A 24,752-nucleotide genomic window follows, 5' to 3' on the forward strand; every position below is an offset into this window, starting at 1 on the left:
CTAAGATATCAAGCAAATAAAAAATTTCAAAGGAATAGCAACCAAGTTCTTATAGACAATTCAGTCAACTGTTAACCAATTTAAAAGAGGATATGAAACTAAGTCTTCATACTTTACTCAAGTAAGACTCTATAAGGTTAATTGTTAGTTGGTTCTGTGAGGTCCTAATGGTTATATGGCAAGTTTAAAATAAAAAGGTAAATTGCCTTTTAAAAGTTGACTTACTTAGTGATGAAGTAGTGGCCCTTCCCTTCAAACCTGCTTCTCTCCCCTACACACAAAAGTAGCTGCTGTGCTTTGGTCTTAAATTACCACCTGGAGAGGCAAGCTGTCTGAAGGCATACAGAATCAATGCATCCTACATAAATTAAATTTAGCTCTATTTGTCCCTACCTGAAAGAGTTTAGTATGTCATTTAAATTAATCACAATGTTACTTATCTGTGCAGAAATACTCTCTAATTATATAGAGTTTAATTTTTATTTTTAGACTGAGGCAATATACATAGGATTTGAAATTCTGTAAAATATTTATCTAATAGATAATTATGTAAGTGCTAAGTACTAAGGACATATGTTCTAAACTTAGTTTATTAATCCAATTTGAATAGACTGATAATATATATTCTGAGATAAATTCACAGGTATCCTGGACACCTATATGACCTGCCCTACTCTTGCCTAGCAGTAGGACCTGCAGGTATGTACAAGAACACTAGACCGAGCAGCAGCAGCACTGGCATGATGTTCAAGACTGGCCTAAGGGCCAGGCTTCACAAAATAAAGAACATGTTTCTCTAACTCTTCACCATTGCTCATCTCTGAACTGCCTAAAATGAGATAGAACAGTAACTTGCTATACAGAATTCAACATAATTAAAAAAAAAAAAAAAACTTTACACGTAAGTCCAAACTTTATTTAAAACTACATTTTAAATTTAATGTTACCAAACATCACAATGGGAAAAAAAAATTCAAGACCAAAAAAGATATAGAGAAAAACAAAAACAAAAACAGTTTATCAAGGCTTCAATCTGTCCAGAATTTAGTTTCTGATGTCTTAAACTGCCATGGGCAGAAATGAGCACACCTATCAAAAACGCAGTGTCAAACTAATTTACATTTTTATACAGATCAAAACAGATGTTTATTTAGTATCATTTTCATATATGCACTGACTATGGAAAGGGAGAATTCAGTGAGCCTCTGAAGACATCTCATATACTTTGGGCTCCCACTGTTTCTGAAAAACAAAATCATAATTAAGGCTTTATAAATTACTTACTTAAGACATTACTAACTACAATGTACTTTTAATACTGTTCTCCTCTATTAAAGCTTTACTTTTTTTTTGAGAGTTTTTTTTTTTTTTTTTAAATGCTAAAGGGCACATGCGCTCACCAGACAGACAGAGACAGAAAGTGAGAAATCACCCCCCCAGGGGGATGGTCACGCTGCAATCCCTTCTCTGTTCTTCTCTCGGGATCTTGGGCACGCACGCACACGCGCCCGGCGTGAGTTTTAAGCCACTGGGTCTGAACCACAGTCGACTACGTGGAAGTTCAGTGACATAGCCATTACGCTAACTGCTGGTCCTTAAAGCTTTACTTTTAATACAAAGTTATTATAAAGAAAATCTTAATTTAGTGTGATATTCCCTGATAACACACAGTGAAAAAGAACAGGTAAAGCTTCTGTTTCACCTGGAAGACTGAGCAGGTGCTGCCAGTCTCACTTAAAAATAAATAAATAAAAAACCAACAACAACAACAACAAAACCCACTAGAAAAAAAAAAAGAATTATAAAAAAAAGTAAATCTAGAGAGGGGAAAGGTGCTTATGAGAGAAAAAAAGAACAAGAGATATCAACAAATTACCGAATGTTCAAGCAGATGAGGCAACCAGAAGAGTGCAGGAAGCTGAAGTTACAGCCCAGAGCCACCTTGCGGCTGAGAGAGAAACTGTATTCTACCAAGAAGAATGGGCTGGAAACTGGGAAATTAACTGATGTTTGCTACCTGAATGGTCTACCTTTTCATCATCCCATTTCCAGGAAAAACAAACAAATAATTGGTAATATTAAAATTCAGAAATTATCAATATGGTTAAGATTAAAACCGATAACTCTTACCAGGTTCTTTTAGTGCCTGAGAATTTCCAGCTAATTCTTCAGTCTGCATTTCACATATTTCACCAGATAAATGGTTTTTCTGTTCTTCTTCTACCATTTTCTTCCTTAGATCTGCCTGTGTAATAAAAATTCAAGATATAATTAATTTTTCATCTTAACAGAATATGTTATATAAAGACAAGTTTAATTAAAGAGAGTAAAATACCTCTGAATATATTGTCAATTTAAGTGGTAAATCTTCAACTTTCACGAAGTCTTCTTCGTCAGACTTTTGACTTATGTTACCAGATTCTGCTTCCTATAAGATTAAATCATATTTATGAAAAAAACAGATTTCTATCTCTAGATCTAAGCCCAAGTCATCCGTGCCAAAAAATGAAGTAGATTCTTATATGCAAGTATAAATGGTAATTCCGCGTTTGGTTCTCTTCTATCATCAGCTCTATGAATACACTGGAAACCTAGAGTTCATGAGAGAGGCTACTCACCTGCAGCTCTGAACATACTGTTGAGCTTTTTTGTTCCTATTTTATTTAAAAAAAGAACCAGTTTATACAGGTTGAAGGAAGGAAAACTAGTAGATATACCAAAGGCTAAAATAATTTGAAAAACAACCTCTGCTTCATAAATACGTTAACAGAATGTGTCAGAATCGCCTAGCAAAATGTAAGTAAAGTCTCAAAATTTTCAATATAATATTCTGTTGAGGCTCAATTAGAGGAGGTATGAATTTAGTAACTCAGTGACTGTCTCAAACTGTTTTTCTTAAACTTGAGTTATTTTTTTCCTTCCAGTTCTTTGTTCTGATTCCTAATAGTATTATTATTCTATCAATTAATTACCCCGTTAGAAACTTAGGTTATTCTATCTTGAAACATTTCTCGCCCACCGTGTGTTCAATTAGCTCCTCATACTTCTGTGATAACAGAGCCTCCCAATACAGCGTCCTTGACAATGTCTCTTATCCAAAGTCGCCAGGTTAACCTTCATAGCTCACAGTTTGACCATTTTACTTCGCTGTACAAAACCTTCAGTACAAACCTATGCCTTCAATGCAGATTCTGATTCAGATCCTCTAGGCTAACTTTGACTCAAGTTCAATCAAATATTTTCTGTGGCAACTCTAAGCACAGATCAAATGGTAAGTCTAATGGGTAATTTTTAGAGTTTTAAATGTATCATTTTATGTTAGGAAAGCAAACAAAAGTTAAAAGAGTTGCTATTTTACTATTTTTCAAATATGATAAGTCCCTTCCTGAGAAATTATATAACTGTAAATATGTCTTTAAAGAAGAAAATCTCTATTAATTTTTAAAAAATGAAGCATATTACTTAGACCTGAAAGTACTTGTTTGGTTCAAATACTGTTATAAATCCCTTCATTTTTACTGGTTAAGAGAACGTAAGTATATAAAATATACATACCACAGGGATCCAAAAAGTTAATTCACTTGCTATAAAATTTCATGGAAACAAAGGTCCTGAGTGAAACTGAACTTACCTACTTACTATCCTAAGTACAGATTTCCTAGTAGATTTTCCTGTTGCTCACTGTTTAGAGGTAAAGAATCTATTACTGTCAAACTGCTTTATTTTGCATCCCAAAATTCATCTTTAGGTTTATCAAATATTCATGGAGTATTCTAAATAATTGAGAGTCAAGAATGGGTAGTGAAAGAGCTTAATAATGATTCATTTATCATTATCACTTCAGATCTAAACTTGAAAAGAATTCTAAGTTGCCACCTACAATTCATCTCTTTGGTTCTCAAAACTATAAAAAGAATAGCCTTTATGTTTTTAGAATAGCCTTTATGTTTTGAGATGGTCATCTTAACCCACTACTTATTATCCTTCTGCTCGAGTTTAAAATAAGAAATAAAGACATTCTGACAGACTCTAAACCTAAACACAAAGTGGAGCTTCGGTTACATGCTGAAATGTTAACTTGAAAGTAAAGAAATATGCACAGAAATGAAAAGCAAAATATCCTGAAATATAAACAATACATACATAGTCATTCACTAATACTGGAGATTCAGTATCAGGACTTCCAGCCAGAGAGCTTTCAGGAGTTTCCTGAGTAGATTTGACTTCTTTGACTCTAGGCACTAAGGTTTCAATTTCGGTTAAAGGTAACGGCAAAGGGTTATTAGGCTGTTTAGATGAATCAGCAGTAGTAAGCGAATCCTTATGGACAGCAGTATTTAAAGGTTCCTCATTTTCAACGATATTGAGGTAACAGGGTTTCACAGGAGAGCTATCTTGGTCATCTGTCATTAAAAGAAGATCATGTCAGTGTTATGTGACAGTTCTTAAATTTTGCTTACTATTACACCAAGAAAAGAAAACAGGTATGAATGAAAGTAATCTGGCATTTAATTCCCCAAAGAAAAGGCAACTAAATCTTCCTTACTAATGGTTCCTAAATTTAGTTGACAGACTCATCTGAGGATTTTAATTAATTAATTAATTGATGATGATGATGATGAAATTATCCGAGAGAGAGACACACACACAGAGAGAGAGAAGTAAAGTGAAAAAGTAAGACATCAGGTTCAGGACTCAAACCAGTCAGTCATATGGGAGTTCAGCACTTTAACCACCAGGCCACCTGCTGGCCCCTGGTCTGAGGACATTTTAAAAATTACTCTCCTGAAAAACACCCAATTTCTAATGAATGACGATTTTCAGTAAGAAGACCTAGGACTTTTTTTTTTAACTCTTTGCCAGAAGAGTGTGTGAGCTAGCCAGAGAGAGAGGGGAGAGGGAGAAAGCATCCTCCATGGGGAATGATCACGCTGCAATCCCTTCTCTTCTTCATTTTTCCACCCTATTGATTTGGGGTATGTACTCCACACACCTGGTGTGTTTCTCAAATATATATATATATATATATATTTTTTTTTTTTTAATCCCCCAATTTGTACCTAGCAATTTTGCTCCTAGCAAAATTTTTTTGTGTGGGTAAATATTGGTCAATTTTTCTTTAACAGTGTTCGTGGAAACAAAGCGTTTATTTACAGGAAGAAGAAAGATACATATCCAAAGTACTTTCAACTTACATTAGTTAAGAATTTAGTTTTGCGGGACCAGCAGTTAGCGTAATGACTATGTCGCTGGACTCCCACATAGTCGACCACGGTTCGCGTCCCGGACCTGGTGGCTTAAAACTCACACCAGGTGTGTGTGTGTGCATGCCCAAGATCCCGAGAGGAGAATGGAGAAGGGATTGTGGCGTTGATTTCTCCCTTTCTGTCTCTCTCTGTCTGTCTGGCGAGCACACGCGCCCTATGGCAAAAACCTCTCAAAAAAAAAAAAAAAAGAATTTAGTTTTAAGCACATAAAGGGTATTTCTGATAATCTTAAAATTAAATTATTATTGAGATTCTTACCTTTATTAGTGGGTTCTTGTTTCAATGGAACATTTGTGCTCTCTGCTGTTTTATCAGAATCATGTTGTAGAACCTGTAAGGAAAAGGTAGCAAGGCTTTAAAATATATGACCACTGTAAGTTTTCCAGGGTGCTTATTGTCGAACCTGAGATCTCTGTACAAGGGAATTTATAAATTATCTTCTAAAAATTTCAAGGAAGCATCTTTGGTTTTCAATTTCATGAATGCTAAGGAAAATGGTTTCTTCTTCTTCTTAAACAACCTCAAAATAATAGAGAATAATAGATAGTACAGACTACTATTGGGTTGTCGGAAAAGTCGCAATGCATCTTTGCATAGAAAAATTACATTGTGACTTTTCTGATAACCCAATAGATTAAAATAGACTCTGCTAATTTTATTATTTTCTTCTAGACTCTAAATAAAGCAAAAGATACTTCCATACATGTAGACAATATGTGAATGGGAGCAGAAGATGATAAACAAAGCTACATGCCCTCAGCAAGGGGAGGAACGAAAATGCAGATTCACTTCATATCTGAAGTGCCAGATTCTAGGAAGGAAGGAGCATGGTGTGGGGTAGGAACGGGGGATGAAAATAAGGAGGGGTGGTGGTGGCATTGTTTAAAACCGTCTAGGAAAAATGTAGACAATTTAGTTCCCTTACCAACCTCGCCAAAAAACAGAAGGTTGCTATTTTAGACAAATGGAACTAGCCTCAGACCTGGGGACCAATGGGAGGTAGAGAAGTTAATAGAAGGATTTAGGGAGAGTCTGCATAATGGCGAGTCTCTAAGCCCTGTTCCTACATCTAGAACTCAGAATACCAGCAGCCAAGCTTACATACTCCAGGGGAGAGACTTTTTTATTTTTTTTCGAGAAACTGAAAGAAAAGGCTAATAGATACAGACTTCTGGGAGTTTCTGTCATAAAGCTTACTGCCTATTGGAATGCCCTACAATGAAACAAACCAAACCAAAACTAAAACAACCCCTCCCCTACAAACCCTAACCAGCTTCTGGGTATATCAATCTTTAACATAAATACCCAAGATTCAAGAGGTATTTCAAGAAAGCCTCCAGGAACATAGAAGAGACAATGCTATAATGAATAAAAAAGTAACAATCACCAAAAAAAGTGTTTAGAAATTTAAAATACAACAGATAAAATACAAATAATTTCATAAAAGTGTTAAGGTAAGCAAATCTTCCAGAAAGTAAAATAAATAGATAAAACAATGGTACGACAAAAGAGAGAAGAAAATTGGAAAGATCAGCTCATGAGGACTAGTATCTTTTTATTTAATTTAACTTTATTTATTTTAACTCGAACAGACACAGACAGAGTGTGAGCAAGAACGCGAGAAAGTAAGGCTCCAGGTCCGGAACTCAAACCACGGTCAGCCACGTGGAAGTCCAGTGCCCTTAACCACCACACCACCTGCCAGCCCTAAGAAATAATATCTCATTATTAATTCCAGGAGGAGAGAAAAAAGAAAATGAAGGGGAATGAATAGAAGAAAATGTAAAACTGAGGGACTAAGATATAGGTTGAAAAGACTGAGAATTTTCTACAGTGAATAAAAAAAAGTATGTAATTATAAAATTTCAAAACTCCAAGGATAAAAACACTTTCGTAGTATGGAGAATAAAAAAGGATAAACACAAAGGGTGAAAACAAAGGCATCAACGTCTAAACAGCAACATGGAAACTTAAGGAAGAGGCAGTGCCTTCAAAAATCTGACAGAAAATACTGTCAGTATATAAGAATTAAGATTTTCGGGCCAGCAGGTGGTGTGAAAGTTAATGTGCTGGGCCCTACATGGTCAGCTTCACAGTTCAAGTCCCAGACCTGGCAACTTGAGAATCACGCTGGGAATAGTGATTCCCAAGAGTGGAGGAGAAGGGGCTGTGGTGTAGCCATCCACCGTAGGGGGTGATTTCTTGCTTCCCCTCTCTTCTTTTGTCTCTCTCTGGCCAAAAACCAAACAAACAAATAAAAAACTCACACATATATAATCTCAATATATATACACTGTTTCTCAGAGAGTTAATAGAAAATGGGCCCCACCAAAATGAGGTAGTAAATAAACCAAGGAGAAAAACAAACACTGGATTCCAGAAACAGATCTGATAATGAAGAATGGCAAACAGGACACTCATTCTAGTAGCTATTTAGCAGGTCTAAAGAACAGTCAAATCTAAAATGAGACAGGAAAGGAAAATGCTCCAAGAAAAAAAAAAAATAGCAAATTTAGTTCATGTAGAAAACAGTAACGAAAACACAACACTCCACAACCTTTGATGTACAGTAAAAGTAGTCCTAAGAGGGGATTTCATAGCAATCAGGGCTTATAAGAGAACAAAGATAGGTGGCAAATAAATAATTTGATGTTGTACCTCATGGAACTGGAAACACAACAACAAAAAACCCCAAAGCTGAGGTCAGCAGGTGGCATGGTGAAGGCACTGGTCTCCCACATGGCCAAGCATGGTTCAAGTCCCAGACCTGGTAGCTTATCTTCTCACTCTCTACCCCCGCCCCCTGTAAGTGCCCATGACCTACAACAAATAAAAAAGTAATATTAATTGGGGCCAGTAGATGGTGTAGCAGTTACATCGCTGGACTCCCACATGGCTGATCACGGTTCAAGAACCAGACCCAGCTTGAAACTCACATCGGGCATATGTGCATGCATGCCCAAGATTCTGGGAGGAGAATGGAGGAGAAGTCATACATTTCAGCACAGTCATCCCTTCTGAGGGATGATTTCTCATTTTCCTTCTCACTGTTTCTCTCTCTATCTCTCTGGCGAGCTCACATGCCCGAAGGCAAAAACCTCTACAAAATAATAATATTAGTAAATAAAATTAAATAATTCTTAAAAAAAAAAAAAAAAAAACAGGGACCAGCAGTTGGTGTAATGGCTATGTCACCAGACTTCCATGTAGTTGACCGCGGTTGGAGTCCTGGACCCAGTGGCTTAAACTCATGCCAGGAGTGTGTGTGTGCATGCCCAAGATCCCAAGAGGAAAATGGAGGAGAAGGAATTGTGGTGTGGTCATCCCTCTGGGGCGGGGGGGTTATTTCTTGCTTTCTGTCTCTTCTGGTGAGTGCACATGCCCTACAGCAAAAATCTCTCTCAAAAACAAAAACAAAAAAAATAAATAAAAATGAACACAAAACCCAAAGATATCAGAAGAAAAGAAATAGTAAAGATTAGATCTGAAATAAATAAAATAGAAAATAAAAGTACTACACCAAAAAAAAACAATGAAACCTGGCTTTTTGAGGGGATAAACAGAATTGACAAACTATTAGCTAAGCTAATCAAGCAAGAAGAAATGAGAAAGGAACTAGACAGCCAAAATCAGTAACAAAGCTGATAATATTATAACCAAATATATTAGAAACATAAAAACATGAGAGAATATTACAAGGAGCTGTAGGCCAATAAATGAGAAAACGTAGATGAGATGGACAAGATAGACAGCCACATAGCAGTTATCTAGGCTTTAATCTGGAAGAAATAGAAAACCTAAGGACCAATAACAAGCAATGAGATTGAGTAAGCAATGGTCTCCCAACAAAGAAAAGCCCAGGTCCTAATGGCTTCAGTTCAGAAATCTACAAAACTAACCCCAATTCTCCTCAAACTATTTCTAAAGAGCCAAGAGAAAGGGACCCTGACAAACTCAATCTACAAAGCCTACATGACCTCAATACAAAAAGCAGATAAAAACATCAAAAGGGAACAGCGGTTAGCATAATGGCTATGTCGCTGGACTCCCATGTAGTTGACCACGGTTCGAGTCCTGGACCCGGTGGCTTAAAACTCACGTCGGGCGCGTGTGCGTGCGTGCCCAAGATCCCGAGAGGAGAATGGAGGAGAAGGGACTGTGGCGTGGCCATCCCCCCTGGAGGGTGATTTTTCGCTTTCTGTCTCTCTCTCTCTGTCTGGCGAGCACACGCACCCTATAGCAAAAACCTCCAAACTAACAAAAAAAAAGGATCTGGTTTTAGTAGTTAAAATAAGACAGGTAGAAGTTATTAGTCTACACTGGTGTACCTGATTATCATGCTCATTTTCTTCTGTAGCTTCAGTATTAGCCTGAAGTGATGTCTGGACATCTACAGGGCCCTCTTCAAACTCTTCCATTTCTTCATCTTCATTTTCATCTTCTCCACTTCCATAATTAGTTAAAGCCTGAGTTTCAGCTTTGGACAAATCTAAGTTGATTAATATACAATTCTTAGTAAATTTCAGCATTTAATCTTATTATTAGCTGCTTTACTGTATTTCTGCATGGTGCAGGCACTTTATGTATAATTATCTGAAATCTTCGAATCAGTAAAAACTAGAAATTGTGGTGCAGGAAGGCCATGTAGTTTAGTCAGAGTCACAGTAGAATTCAAATTCAGAACTGTTTGACAATAGATTCTATAAATGTTACGTCCCCCCAAGCTCTTTCAAATAAGAGACTGATTAAGAAATTAATGTATACACACTACAGAGACTTTAAACTTACTAATAGACACTGGACATCCCTCACTTTCTTCATCCTCCTCTTGATCAGAAACATCAGATCTTACATTTTTGGGACCTTCGCCATCATACACCTCAGACGTTTGAGTCTGCTTAACTGTTTCAGTCTCATCTTTGTCCTAGTCACAAATAAATTTGAATAATTAATCCCTTTTAGTACTTTTAAAGGATTTATCATAATTCTATTATAAAAACAGTCATCTCCTAATAAAAAATACAAAGATCATGTTTTGAGAGCCTAGTTTTATAAAAAAAGGTTTTTCAGAACAAAGGGAATCTCAAACTAGAAAAAATACTCTCAAAACAAGCTATTAAAATTACTGAATATTCTATCTCACAAGCATTATTTTCAGGCAAAAGTTAACTAGCACATACTTTATCTTCATCATCAATCTCTCCAGCAGGTGAGTCATGATCTCCTTCAAGAATCCTTTTGGCCTACAAGCAAACCAATAAAACAGAATTTAGCAATATATGTAGGTATTCAGTAAATTTCAACAAATAATGAATGTTTTGATCATGATCCAAAGAGTTGAATGCTTTATTTGCAGAGCAAATTCAACTTTTTTTAAGAATCATTTTGTTGGGACTAACAGATGGCGTAATTGTTATATTGCTGGACTCCCACATTGTCGACCATGGTTCAAGTCCTGGACCTGGCAGTTTAAACTCACACCAGGCACGTGTATATGCATGCCCAAAATCCCAAGAGGAGAATGGAGGAGAAGGGGCTACAGCATGGCTAGTGCCCCTGTGGGGTTATTTTTCACTTTCTGTCTCTCTCTCTGGTGAGCATGCACACTCTATGGCAAAAATCTCTTTTAAAAGTATGAAATAAAAGGAATTACTTTTATTTGGGGGCCAGCAGATGGTGTTGCAATTATGTCACTGGACTCCCACATGACCAACAGCAGACCCAGTGGCTTGAAACACGCCAGGCGCATGTGGAGGAGAATGGAAGACAAGTGATTGCAGTACAGTCATCCCCGTGGGGGATGATTTCTCACTGCCCTCTCACTGTCTCTATCTCTCCAGCAAGCACACACACCCTAAGGTAAAAACCTCTTAAAGAAATAATTATTAAATTTTATTAATCATTATTATTATTTTTTAAGTTTGACAGGGGGAGGGAGAGAGAGAGAAAGAAAGTGAGAAAGCAAGCTGCCAGGTCCAGGACTCGAACTACGGTCACTCATGTCAGAGTCCAGTGCCTTAACCACCACACCACACCACTGTCAGCCCTGAAAATTCAATTTAACAAGTTTAAAAGTAAAAACAAACAAACAAACAAAAAAACAATACCTAATTCATGGCATAGGTTGTGTGCACAGTTGGGAAAGACAGAGAGATAAAGAGGGAGACAGGGAGGCAAAGGGAGACACCCTCCACTGGGTCTGGTTATGCTGGGATCTTCTTTCTCTAGTTTTCTGGCTTACTGCACCCTGGGCCACACACCTGCCTGTTATGTTTCAGGCTGCCTGGGCTGAAGATCTGAACTGTAGTTACTACAGGTATTCAGTTTCTCTTGGACAGCACATTACCACTCACTGTGGTGCTGGCCCAAATTCAGCCCTTTTATTTAAATCCTTTAACAAAATACAAAGTAACACTGCCCATCTGATTTTGATATATAAAAGGCACATCTCAAACTTATTAGGTCAAAAACAAAAATAAAAATCTTGATTCCTTTCTCTCCAAATTCTATCCTACCTCAGTTTTCTCAGTCTTAATCTCTAAATGGTATTTCATTCACCCATGTGCCAAAGCCAGAAAATGAGAAACAAGCCTTTCATTATCCACATCTAAACCATAATGCCACATTAAATCAATTATCAATATATATAAACTGTATTGTCGGAAAAGTCATGATGCATTTTTGCATACAAATACATAAAAAATACGTCATCACTTTTCCAACAATCCAATAGTAAGTTGTATACTAACCTAAAACGTAAGATTATCATTTATTACCTGAACCATGATAACTACCTTACCATGGTATCCCTGCTTTCATCTCTATTTTCCTATAAGGCCTGTTTAATGCAGTATCTGTGCAAGTTTGGTTTTTTTTTTTTTTTTTTTCAATTACCAGAGGGTACACATGCTTGCCAGAGACAGACAGACACAGAGAGAAGAGGGAAGAAAGCTCGCCCTATATGAGGCATCGTCATGCCACATTTCCTTTTGCATTTTTCCACCTAGTTGGGACTTCTGAGTACGAATGGACACACACCTGGCATATTTTTCAAGCGAATGGAGCTAAAATTCAAACAGCAGTTGGCCATGTGGGATTCAGCTTTCTTTATCACAAGACTATAGAGCAAGTCCAAAGAGTCATTTAAATTGTGCATGTGACTCTGTCATTTCAGGCTTTCTCATGGGTTATCATGCTAAGATTAAAATAAAATATCTTTACCACAGCTCCTATGGCCTTACCTACTTCTGTGACCCCATGTTTGCCACCTCACCTAATGTGTATCCAGCCTCCCGGCCTTCTCTGTGTTCAATTTGCCTTAGAGTTTTCACACTTAGTTTTCTCCAAATGAAATACTCTCTTTCATCTTCATTATGAATTTCTTGTCCTTCATGTCTTTACATATTATTTATTTACCCCTCAAAAGAGCGTTCACAAAACTGCCTACCTAAAATAGACTGAAAGGAGACCGCCTTCTTATAATTTATTGGATTGTCGTAAAAGTCATGATGTTTTTCTAAGCTAAAATGTGTCACAACATTTCCAACAACCACATATTATGGTATTATGTATTATTTTTCAGTCATTCATTATGGTATTATGCTGTTTTCTTTCTTTCTTTCTTAAAGAGTTTTTTTCTATAAAGTGCATGCATTCGCTGGACAGAGAGACAGTAAGCAAGAAATAACCCTATGAGGGGTGGTGGGGTGATGGCCACACCACAATTCCCTTCTCTATTTCTCCTCTTAGGATTCTGGGCATGCACACATATGCACCTGGTGTGAGCTTTTTTAAGCCACCAGGTCCAGGACTTGAACTGCGGTCAACTATGTGGGAATCCAGTGACATAACCATTATGCCATCTGATGGTCCCATTCTGTTTTATTTTCTTCAAGCTCTTAGTAATGGCTGAGAATAATTTATTTACATCTGGAATGCAAACGTCATGAAAAATGTGAAATAGCTACGTTCATCTACTTCAAACTCTAAGGAAGAAGGGCTATTGCTCTCTCTAGTTTTTGGCCTGCTTTAGCTCTCATAATTGGAGGGTAAAGAAAAGAGTACAGATCTAAGAAAAAAGCTTCCTGGTAAGCCTGAAGTTGAGGCAGAACCACTCATCCAACTTCACATGTGATCAAGACTCATTTGACAGGGTAGAAGAAACTACAGGGATGAAGAGTTAAGCCCTAACTCATGACGAGTGTGTGTGTTGACTCAGCCTGACCACTGGGTGACATACTGGGTCATCAGAAAAGTCATGACGTACTTTTCTATGCAAAAATTTCTGACGACCCAATATATTCACAAAGAATACTGGGATTAGTAACAGACACAGTGGTGGTGGTGGTGGTGGTAGTGGGGGGTATATGGCAGGAAGAGGGAGCTGGCCAAGGCCTGAATCCCAGTCCTCCTCTCTTCTTTGGAGACATGAATAAGTGACAACAATATGAATTACATGACTGACAATGTACATTTAGCATCAATTCCTGACTGTACTCCTGATCTTTAATACTTCTGTCTCTTCTGAGATTCACCATGTGGTTAGCATATGTGCTGATTTATAATATGATACCTAATAATATTAAAGATAACTGTTTGCTGAAGTCAAATGTGATTTCAGTTATTAAATGATCAAGTACTATATTTATATGCTAATTTTAACTACCCCTAAAATCAAAATGATTGTTATTTACCTCTTTGGCATAAGACTGTATCACTCCAGCTGCTTCTATTTTCCTTTTACATCTCTGTTTAACAGTTACACTATTATTATCCAAATCTTGCATGAGCTTAAAGAACGCCAACTCATTAAACAGCACTTCAGATATCTCTACAACAAGGTCTTCTCCACAGTCTTTCAGTTTTCTGCCAGCAAATTTTGCCAGTGAATCCTATTCAAAGAAAAATGAAACAATCTTAAGGTTACACTAAACTATGCTTAATATAGAATACAAATAATTAAAAAATGTATAATATTTACCTAGAGAAAAAGTTTTATTACTTTTTAAGTATTTAAAAACTTAAACCTAGCAGCTAAGATTACTGAGGCAAGCAAGATTAATATTATTACAGGATATTACTATACTCTTCAGTAGCAATCTTGCTAGTCCTGCTTAAAGAGTTTACACAAAGGGAGGAAAAAAGTCTGGTCACCTGTAAGTTTAGTCTTTATTTAATGGAACTCCTGGCACAAATAAAAACGATGGGTTTCCTAGGCTCAAAAAAGTTTGCAGACAATACAAGGGATACACCTAATGACAGTAATAAGCTGTAAATGCTGTAAGAGGAAAACACAAAATCTCCCAATAGCTACCTGATAACGCTAGAGTATTTTCAATGTTGCCCTTTATTTGAGCCTATCAGCCATTCTAATTTAATTGTTTCTACAAAATCAGTTTAACAGTGGGACCAGCAGTTAGCGTAATGGCTATGTCGCTGGACTCCCACGTAGTCGACCGCGGTTCAAGTCCTGGACCTGGCGGCTTAAACATACACGGGGCGTGTGAGCATGCATGCCCAAGATCCCGAGAGGAGAATGGAGAAGGGATTGCGGTGTGGCCATCTCCCCTGGGGGGTGATTTCTCACTTTCTGTCTCTCTTGTCTCTGTCTGTCTGGCAAGCGCACACGCCCTCTAGCAAAAACTTCTCAAAACAAAACAAAACAGTAAACTTTAGCTCTATCCATGTTGAAATACATGCAATAAATATTTGTTATATTCCACACATTTTTTTTTTTGGAGAGGTTTTCGCTATAGGGCGCGTGCGCTCGCCAGACAGACAGAGAGAGCCATAGAGACAGAAAGTGAGAGATCACCCCCCCCAGGGGGGATGGTCACGCCGCAATCCCTTCTCCTCCATTCTCGTCTCGGGATCTTGGGCATGCACGCACACATGCCCGGCATCAGTTTTAAGCCACCGGGTTCGGGACGTGAACCACGGTCGACTACGTGGGAGTCCAGCGACATAGTCATTACGCAGACTGCTGGTTCCCATATTCCACACATTTTTAAAAAAATATAAAACCACTTATCTTTTTATCTCCCTAAACATATGGACCATGCTATTTGAACACAGGCAAACAGCTATGATGTTCAGAACCCCATAAACCAAAAAACTCCTTTAGTTAGTGTAATCACAGGAAAAAAGTGCATTCCGGATGTCTCATGACAAAATGCTTGAAAAGGTTTTGAAAGAAAAAAGTAGAAGACAGTAACTTAAACTTTAGTTCATGAAAAATGTCAATACTCTGAGTAATACTTAATGTAAATTTATTTTTCATGTATGTCAATCCCTCTTGGGGGAAAAATATCAGGAATGGAGTGAAAGAAAAGCAGTCGAATTTTCTTAGACTCAGAAAAAAGAATCTTGGGACCAGCAGTTGGCATAATGGCTATGTTGCTGGACTCACATGTAGTCAACCATGGCTCAAATCCCGGACCCAGTGGCTTAAATTCACAGCAGGCGCATATGCATGCATGCCCAAGATCCTGAGAGGAGAATGGATTATGGTATGGCCATCCCCCCGGGGGGTGATTTCTCATTTTCTGTGTCTCTGTCTCTCTCTGTCTTCCTGACCCACCCTGAAAGCTGGGTCATGGCACATGCTTATGGTTCCAATGACTCAGGAGGATGGAGCAGGAGACTCCTGCACTCACAGCCAGAGTGGGCAACAGAACGAAACCCTGCCAGAGGAAGTAGGACGCACTCAAGAAGCTGAGACGGGCATCGTGATAGAGCGAGACATTATCTTAAAGAAAAAAGAAGGTCTTGCCACAGATTTTAAGTTTTCTGTCAGCAAATTTTTCTAGTGAATCATATTCCAAGAATTCCAACAATGTACAATACCAGTGATATCTTATTTTCCTCAGAAATGATGTACAGTGAACTTTGAAAACCTCATTGAAAAATGGAATTAATGTCAGAGTTTATTTTAGTGCATGAAGTTTTGAAATGTATACTTTTTCATAATCTGCATTCTCTCTTCTTTTTGAAGACCCCTTCTACTAGTTCTATTAGATTAAACAGAGCCAGGACAATTTAGAAACTACTACTGAAAGGATACATTAATCTGATACTAACAAAATGGAAAATTATGATGATCGAAAGTGGCATCGAGCTCAGCATTTTCCAAAAGTTAATAGGCAAAGTGATACTACTATACTACTATATTTAAAACCAGTTTAGGACCAGCAGTTAGCATAATGGCTATGTCTCTGGACTCCCATGTAGTCAACCGCAGTTCAAGTCCCGGACCCGGTGGCTTAAACTCATGCTGGGCGCATGTGCATGCGTGCCCAAGATCCCAAGAGGAGAATAGAGGAGAAGGGATTGCGGCGTGGCCATCCCCCTGGGGGGTGATTTCTCGCCTTCTATCTTTCCGTCTTTCTGGCGAGCGCACGCACCCTATAGCGAAAAACCTCTCCAAACAAAACAAAACAAAACAAAACCAGTTTAAACACAGAAATAGGAAGTAAGGCAAAGTTCATACTAAAAAAAATTTTGTTAAAAGATTTTTTTGCTATAGGGAGCATGCAATCACCAGAAAGACAGAGAGACAGAAAGCAGGAAATCAACCCCCACATACAAGGGAAATGGTCACATTGCATTATCATTCTCCTCTTGGGATCTTGGGCACACACGCACAGGTGCCTGGTGTGAGTTTCAAGCCAGAGTGTCCAGCACTCGAATTGTAGTTGACTACACAGGAGTCCAGTGACATAACCGTTATACTATCTGCTGGTCCCAATACTAAAGTTTTTAGTAAGGTGAAAAGAAAAATGTCTTGTTTAACTTAAGAGAAACAATACACATCACTCAACTATCTCAACAGAAAAACATTTGGGTAAATTTACAGGTAAAGATACTTGTTTCAGGGAACCAGCAGTTAGCGTAATAGCTATGTTGCTGGATTCCCACGTAGTCGACCGCGGTTTGCGTCCGGGACCCGGTGGCTTTGAACTCACGCCGGGCATGTATGCGTGCGTGCCCAAGATCCCAAGAGGAGAATGGAGGAGAAGGGATTGCGGCGTGACCATCTCCTCTGGGGGGTGATTTCTCGCTTTCTGTCTGTCTGTCTCTCTGTCTGGCGAGCGCACGCGCCCTATAGAGAAAACCTCTCCAAAAAAATTAAAAAAAAAAAATTAAAAAAAAAAATTAAAAAAAAAAAAGATACTTGTTTCAGGAGTGAAGTATTCTTACTCGACACAAGGTTTCTCACCTTTGGCACTGCTGGCATTTGGGGCTAGAGTCTTTGCTGTGGGGAACTGTTCTATGTCCTGCATATTTAACAGCATCACAGATCTCTCTTCTAGTTCCTGCCCTCCCCTCTCCCCACCTCCCTCTATCTTTTGTGACAAACAAAATGTCTGCAGATACTGCTAAATGTCCTCTTAGAGGCAAAATCTCCCCTAATTAAGAACCACTGCGGTAATGTAATTAAATTAAGTACACTATTACAGCCTAAAATGTCTCTACACTTGGTAGCTTGTTTCTGGCTTCTAAAATTTCCCAGATCAGTGAAAAATACTTCAGAAAAATCCACCGAATACTTTCTAAACATCTCAAACTTGAAATGTTCTCATTGAGTCAGAGAGAAATAAAACCAATAAAATGTTATTAGAGTTGGAAGAGTCTTTAGAGATTATCAAGTTAAAGAAAGGTATAAACAATTCAAAATATAATATTAAAAACCAGGTAAAGGTATAACCTAGAAATTATTAAAGTGTCACCCCAAATGGATGAATGTCTACCTAAATAAATTTTATGATACCAGAAAATAACAATGACAAAATCCTAATCAGATGGCACACAGGAATAAGTCACACAAGTATAAACTTTTACCTGTAAAATACTTCCAAGTTGTTTATGAAAGAACTTTACAAACTCTTTGCTCTCATCATTTTGCTGGGTAAGGGTCAAAACCATACGTCTTACTGATGTTAGAAGTTGAGAAGAGCACACTTCATCCATGTGTTCCTAAGAAAAATCCTAGTTGGTTAGTATATAAACTCACCTATTATTTAAAATACACTAATCCACATAGTATGCATTTTCACTTTCCTTAAATAGATCCTTTTCAGTTTTCAGCTATATATCTGAAAATATTTATTCATATAACACCCAAATTTTCATCCTACACATACTGCATGGTTTGGCAATTCTGACCCACCAGAGCAGATAATGGATGACCAAAAAAAGAAAAACAAACAAACAAACAAAAAACTGGCTGATCTAATATTTTTTAATCACTTCTTTATTAAGGACAATTCATCCTATAGTTTGCATTTTGCCCAGCTTTCTGTTTGCAATTACTTTCAACTACTGTTAGAACCATACTCACCTTCGGGTCCAGCAGTTGGCGTAATGGCTATGTCACTGGACTCCCATGTAGTCGACCGCAGTTTGAGTCCCGGACCTGGTGGCTTACACTCATGCCAGGCGAGTGTGCGTGCATGTATGCGTGCCCAAGATCCGGAAAGGAGAATGGAGGAGAAGGGATTACGGTGTGGCCATACCCCCAGGGGGTGATTTCTTGCTTTTTGTCTCTCTCTCTCTCTCTGTCTTTCTGGTGAGCGCATGCGCCCTATAGCAAAAACCTCTCCAAAAAAAAAAAAAAAAAGGAACTATATTCACCTTGTACTCAATTTCCTCTCAATTATCTTCTAATTCAGGGCTTCTCCATTTTGGCACCACGAACACCCCGTGCACTGCAGAACGTTTAGGAGCACACTGCCTCTCCCCATCAGTTACCAGTAACATCCCCACCCCACCCCCAACTCAGACAGCTAAAAACTTTAGATAGTGTATATGAAGGTCAGCATCACTTCCCCATTTTTTAAACTAGCCATTTCAGGCAAGTCTCTTTTTAAAAACTTTTTAGTTTTTTGCTATAGGGTATGTATGGTTGCTAGAGGGGTGGAGGGGTGTGAGAAATTACCCTCTGAGGGGTGGGGGATGGCCACACTACAGTCTCCTCTCAGGATTTTGGGTACACACTCACACACATGCACCTGATCTGAATTTCAAGCTGCTGAGTCTGGGACTCAAGGCATGTGGTCAGCCACGTGGGATCCAGCACCTTAGCCTTCATACTACCTGCTGGCCCCAAGGCAAGTCTCTTCTTAATCTTCCTTTAGAAATATGTGAGGAACAAAATGATATGAATCATGACTAACATTCTGAGGCGAATCCATAAAATACATCAAGTAATCTCAAAGTTCTAATGCTCCTCCTATTAAATCCATGTAAGCAGGTCCCATAATCTTTTTTTCAGGTAAGTTTTTTAACCTCTCAACTACAAAAGCATGTAAAATTATGTGTATAAACTAGATGATGTCCAAGTCCCTTCTTAGATTTAAGTTCATGTAAAAAAAAAAAATCCAGTGTCAAGGCAGGCAGTTTAAAAAAAAAAAGACAATATTCTGTCTACAAGGTATGAAACATAAATAGAGCAATTAGACAATGTAAATAACTACTCACTATGATCTGTGCATTGGCTAGATGAAAAATGTTTTAATTATACACTTTCTTATCACAAAAGAGTGCTAGCCCACGAGAGACATCACTTGCTGAATAAATAAGTATCACAAAAGAGGACCACGCCACATACTCTAAAGCTGTGGTAGCAGGAAAGGCAACAAGAAACATATCTGAAGAATTATTTCAGACAGCCAGAAAGGAGTGAAGGTATTTTATGTTTTGATAAAGGAGACTACCTGTACAAAGGTGTGATGTCTGGAAAATTAATGGCAGGTAGAAAAAAGGCTGAAGAATTTGAACTGTACCTAGAGGGACAGTGCTGAGAGATGAAGCTGGGGAAGCACACCAGCTGCAGTGGTGAAGCCTCCTGAAGGCTAAGGAGTTCGGGTAAGAGCCTGCTTAGTAAACCTTCACTTTGGACCCTCTACTCAGGGAGTTGAGGAAAAGATAAAGTTATAAATTAAAGTTATGCTACTGGAGGAAAGTAAGTAAAATGCTCTAAGAGAAGAATCCATTTTTGAGTTAATGGTGATAGAGGGTTAGGTGTCTTGGTATAATGCTGCCATTAACAAAGAAGTTCTAGGGACCAGCAATCAGCGTAATGGCTATGTCACTGGACTCCCGTGTAGTCAACTGCGGTTCGCGTCCCGGACCCAATGGCTTAAAACTCACACCGGGTGCGTGTGCGTGCATGCCCAAGATCTCAAGAGGAGAATGGAGGAAAAGGGGCTGCGGCGTGGCCATCCCCCCTGGGGGGTGATTTCTCGCTTTCTGTCTCTCTGTCTCTGTCTGTCTGTCTGGCGAGCACATGCGCCCTATAGCGAAAACCTCTCAAAAAAAACAAACAAGTTCTATAATCTGACCCAAGTCAAGATATTAGGTAAAATGAGAGACAATAAAAAAATCAGGGGATTAGTTCTGCTCATTTTGTTGGGCTCAGACATTCCTTTTTTAAAGTTTATTTCTTCCATGAGAGAGACAAAGGGAGAGGGATGGGAGGAAGGAACATTTAACAGGGTCTTCATGCTGTGAATCACTCCCAGATTCAGCCAGAGCAGATCACAGACATGTACACACCTAGAATGTACAGGAGGCTCTGGGATGCAAACCTGGACCTTCATATGTGACCCTAGCTGCATTACAACTGTACCACCATTGGGCCCTCACAAACTTACTGAATGCTAATTTTAATAAGGAAATCCTTATGAAAAGAAATCACTTAAATCAGGTCTATATGGTGAAACAAAGAATAATAGTTTAGATTTTTAAGGAAGACGACAAGATCAATCTTGTGTTTTAGGTTAATCTATACCAATTCTAGGGGCTCTTATAGATTAACACAGACCACATATTAAATGAATGTACAGACTTTAGCTGGCTAAAATATCATTAATATTTCTTAATATCATTAGTATTTCCTAATATCTTAAATAAGATTACTTCTTTTTAAAAATTACTCTAATTCCTTACATTGTATGACTTTTTAAACATTTTTTAAAGTCTTAAGATGATTTTTATTTTGCTCAAGTATTAAATGTTTTAATATCTAATGGATTCTGAATAGAGAGTAGTACATACCATCTTTATTTTGTCATTAAATCAGATACAAAACAGTAAATGCAATAAACTTTCTAATTGCATAAAACTAAATCATTTAGGGCCCAGCAGGTGGCATAGTGGTTAAGGTGCCGGCCTTCCACATGGTCAACCGTGGTTCGAGTCCCAGATCTGGCAGATTGTTTTCTCACTTTCCTACTCTCTGTCTCTCTCTGGAGCATTGAAAAATAAGCAAACAAACAAAATTAAATAAATATTCTTTTTAAGAAACCCAAATCATTTAGAATTTTAACTCTTGGTAATAACTATAGAAAATTAATTTTACTGCAAAATATCCAATTTAATTAAAAAAAGATATGTATTTGTTTTATTCCTCAGAATAGAATAAAAATCACAAAGAAAAGGCAACACTGTATTCAGTAAATTCACTTGAGGCATCACCCTGGAACTCTGATTATAAATGCATACACTTATGTATGACGTCATGACAGGGCTACTTTTATTTTTTTTGAGAGGTTTTTGCTTATAGGGCACATGCGCTTGCCAGACAGACAGAGAGAGACAGAGAGACAGAAAGCGAGAAATCACCCCCCGGGGGGGATGACCACGCTGCAATCCCTTCTCCTCCATTCTCCTCTTGGGATCTTGGGGATCTTGGGTACACACGCACACGAGCCCGGTGTGTTTTAAGCCACCGGGTCCGGGATGTGAACTGCTGTCGACTACGTGGGAGTCCAGTGACATAGCCATTACGCTAACTGCTGGTCCCATGACAGGGCTACTTTCTGAGAATCACATTGTTAGGTATTTTGTCATGTAACATCATACAGTATACTTAGACAAACTTAAATAATATAGCCTACTATGCACTCGGTTGTATGGCATAACCACTACGTTCCTTAAGAAACCATTGTCATAGGGAACCAGCAGTTAGCATAATGGCTATGTCGCTGGACTCCCACGTAGTCGACCGCGGTTCGCGTCTCGGACCCGGTGGCTTAAATCTCACGCCAGGCGCGTGTGCGTGCGTGCCCAAGATCCCGAGAGGAGAATGGAGGAGAAGGGACTGCGGCGTGACCATCCCCCCTGGGGGGTGATTTCTCGCTTTCTGTCTCTATGTCTCTCTCTCTGTCTGTCTGGCGAGCGCAAGCGCCCTATAGCGAAAAACCTCTCCAAAAAAAAGAAAAAAGAAACCACTGTCATATATGCATCCATCACTGACTGAAATGTCAGTATATGGTGTATGACTGTCTATTCTTCTGAGGAGGTTTACATGTAAATGTTTATATATATATTTACAAATAACAAGAGGTAAGTTCACAGAACAATTGGTAAAACTGATGCATTTATTTCTTATCTCCCTCAAGTCTTTTTAACCAGTCTCTGAAGTCTTTCTTGGGTATAAGTACTAACAGATATTATTCTAGTGAAGTAAGTACTAATAGGTAATACTCTAGTGGGGAAGACATGAAGATAATTACGATGCTCTGTCAAAATGGTGATAACAAAGGCATGGACCAAGTATCCTGGGAACAGTACAGAGAAAGAGGAACTGCCTATAAATACATACGATAAACACTTGGGCTGTCTCCTGAAGGTTAAGATGAACTGACAGAGAAGGTGGAGAAGAGCATTTTAGGGAAAGGAAGCAACATGGCAATGTGCCTTTTGAATGACGCCAGTTATGACTTAAGGTACGCAGGAAGAAATCATTAAGAGGCTGGGACCATGCTGTGAAAGGGTTATGAGTAACACTGAATCTAATCTTTATTCTATGGGCCAGCTATTTGCAAACTATGCTCTGTAGTCTAAAGAGCTTAATCAGTTTGAAAACCACAGCTGAGATTTAATGAGTCTGTTTATCAATTCATTCAGTAAGTATTTACCGAGTGACTACTATATGCAGGTCCCGTTCTTTGCCCGTGACAAAATTATGAATGCCTCTGACATCCTGGAGTTTACACTTAGCAGGGGGAGACAAACTAACTAAATAAATATTAAATAAATTAGAAGATGACAAGTCCAATGGAGATAAAAACAGGTACTTAACATTTGACCAAAGACCCGAGGGCTTCAAGGGAATAGCCATGCAGGTATCTGAGGTGACAGATTAGCAAGAGCCAACAACTCTAGCAGGAAAGTCAAAAATTAGAAAAGGAACCAAAAAGACAGTAAGATCACTTAAGAGTGGTTGCAATGGCCCAAAAAGGCTGTTTTTGTTTTCAGATGGAATAATTTGAGCAAATCAGATACAGATGACCTTCTCTCTCCTTTTGTCTATAAAGTCAGACAAGCTGCTCTCACTTTTCAGAGAAAGCAGTTTCTATAATTGCTTTCTCAAAGGTTTTTCTCTCAAAATATTTCAAAGAAGGCAATTACTTTATTAAAGGCAGAAATGTAAGTGTACGGAAGCAACTCTCTGCTGTCAATGTCTGTACAAAGACATGAAAGCACCAGCAATTGTAAGAAATGAGCCCAACAGCCATGTACTTTCCAGCAGGCCACGTCTGGATGAAAACGAAACAATGACTTTTCACTCCTGATTTTCAAAATTTCCATTTTAAAATGGAATGCAAAGAGTGCCATCTCAGAAAGAAGTCCAGTCTTCATATTACATTTCGTGCACATTTCTTTCTCTGCTATTCAATGTTAGTAAACAACCTAGCGGTACTACCAAACAGCTTCGTAATATGTTAGTAGGAATGGAAACCAATTAACCTTTCTCAAGGACTATTTAGTATGTCTCAAAAACTTTAAAAATTACTGCTAAAGAGGGCCAGCCAGGTGGTATGAAGATCAAGGTGGCTGGATCCTATATGACCAATTGCATGGTTTGGGTTCTAGATCCAGCAGCTTCCAAAACATGCATGAGTGTCCAAGAGAATGGAGGAGAAGGGAATGTGGTGCAGTCACTCCCCTTGGGGAGGAATTTTCTGGGGAATGCTTTCTCTCTCTCTCTCTCTGTCTCTAGCAAGGGCACACACCCTATAATCAAAAAAAAAAAAAAAAAAAGATTATTGCAAAAGAAGTAAAAGTTGGCATGTTTGTAAATTTAGCTAAATCACTCACATGTTTAAAACAGTGAAAATAGAAACCAGAATAAACATAAATGTTCAATAAGGAGAAGTAAAGTAACTGATAGAATTTTATTTTATGAGCACTCAAGCCTCTTAGCAGCAATCAATATAACTAAGTACTACAGTCCTTGGCCAACTCTGGCTCTTCTGTATAACTTTTCAGTGGTGTACCACCTGGCCCTGAGCTTCAACTTTAGGCCCCATCCTTCCTCAGAACAGTACAGCGGCTTAGGATAATAGCTACATGCTATAGGATCTTGAGAGATGTTTACTATATAATAAAGAAAAAGTACAATGTGCAAAAACAGGTACAAAATAGTACAAAATGGCTCATGAAATGTTGCCATAGGGTGGGCACCACCACGCCCAATGG

General features: G+C 38.3%; 1 protein-coding gene across 22 annotated transcripts in view; it reads right to left on the minus strand.

Moving 5' to 3' along the window:
• Positions 1–229: 229 nt before the first annotated feature.
• PCM1 (pericentriolar material 1) overlaps positions 230–24,752 on the minus strand; it is a 120,682-nt gene continuing 96,159 nt past the window's right edge. For 12 of the 22 annotated variants that reach the window (XM_027772340.1, XM_027772338.1, XM_027772337.1 and 9 more), the window contains 10 exons: positions 18,108–18,242; positions 13,961–14,158; positions 10,448–10,510; positions 10,056–10,191; positions 9,596–9,756; positions 5,526–5,598; positions 4,144–4,403; positions 2,336–2,428; positions 2,131–2,245; positions 230–1,242 (listed from right to left, as the gene is read on the minus strand). In XM_027772340.1, the coding sequence (XP_027628141.1) occupies positions 1,217–1,242; positions 2,131–2,245; positions 2,336–2,428; positions 4,144–4,403; positions 5,526–5,598; positions 9,596–9,756; positions 10,056–10,191; positions 10,448–10,510; positions 13,961–14,158; positions 18,108–18,242 (1,260 nt within the window). In that variant the 3' untranslated portion in view covers positions 230–1,216. The remainder of the gene's footprint in view (positions 1,243–2,130; positions 2,246–2,335; positions 2,429–4,143; positions 4,404–5,525; positions 5,599–9,595; positions 9,757–10,055; positions 10,192–10,447; positions 10,511–13,960; positions 14,159–18,107; positions 18,243–24,752) is intronic. The other 10 variants (XM_027772348.1, XM_027772347.1, XM_027772342.1 and 7 more) reach the window with 1 other exon arrangement.

This window comes from Tupaia chinensis, unplaced genomic scaffold, assembly GCF_000334495.1.
Source record: "Tupaia chinensis unplaced genomic scaffold, TupChi_1.0 Scaffold000271_1, whole genome shotgun sequence".
Classification (NCBI taxonomy): Eukaryota; Metazoa; Chordata; class Mammalia; order Scandentia; family Tupaiidae; genus Tupaia; species Tupaia belangeri.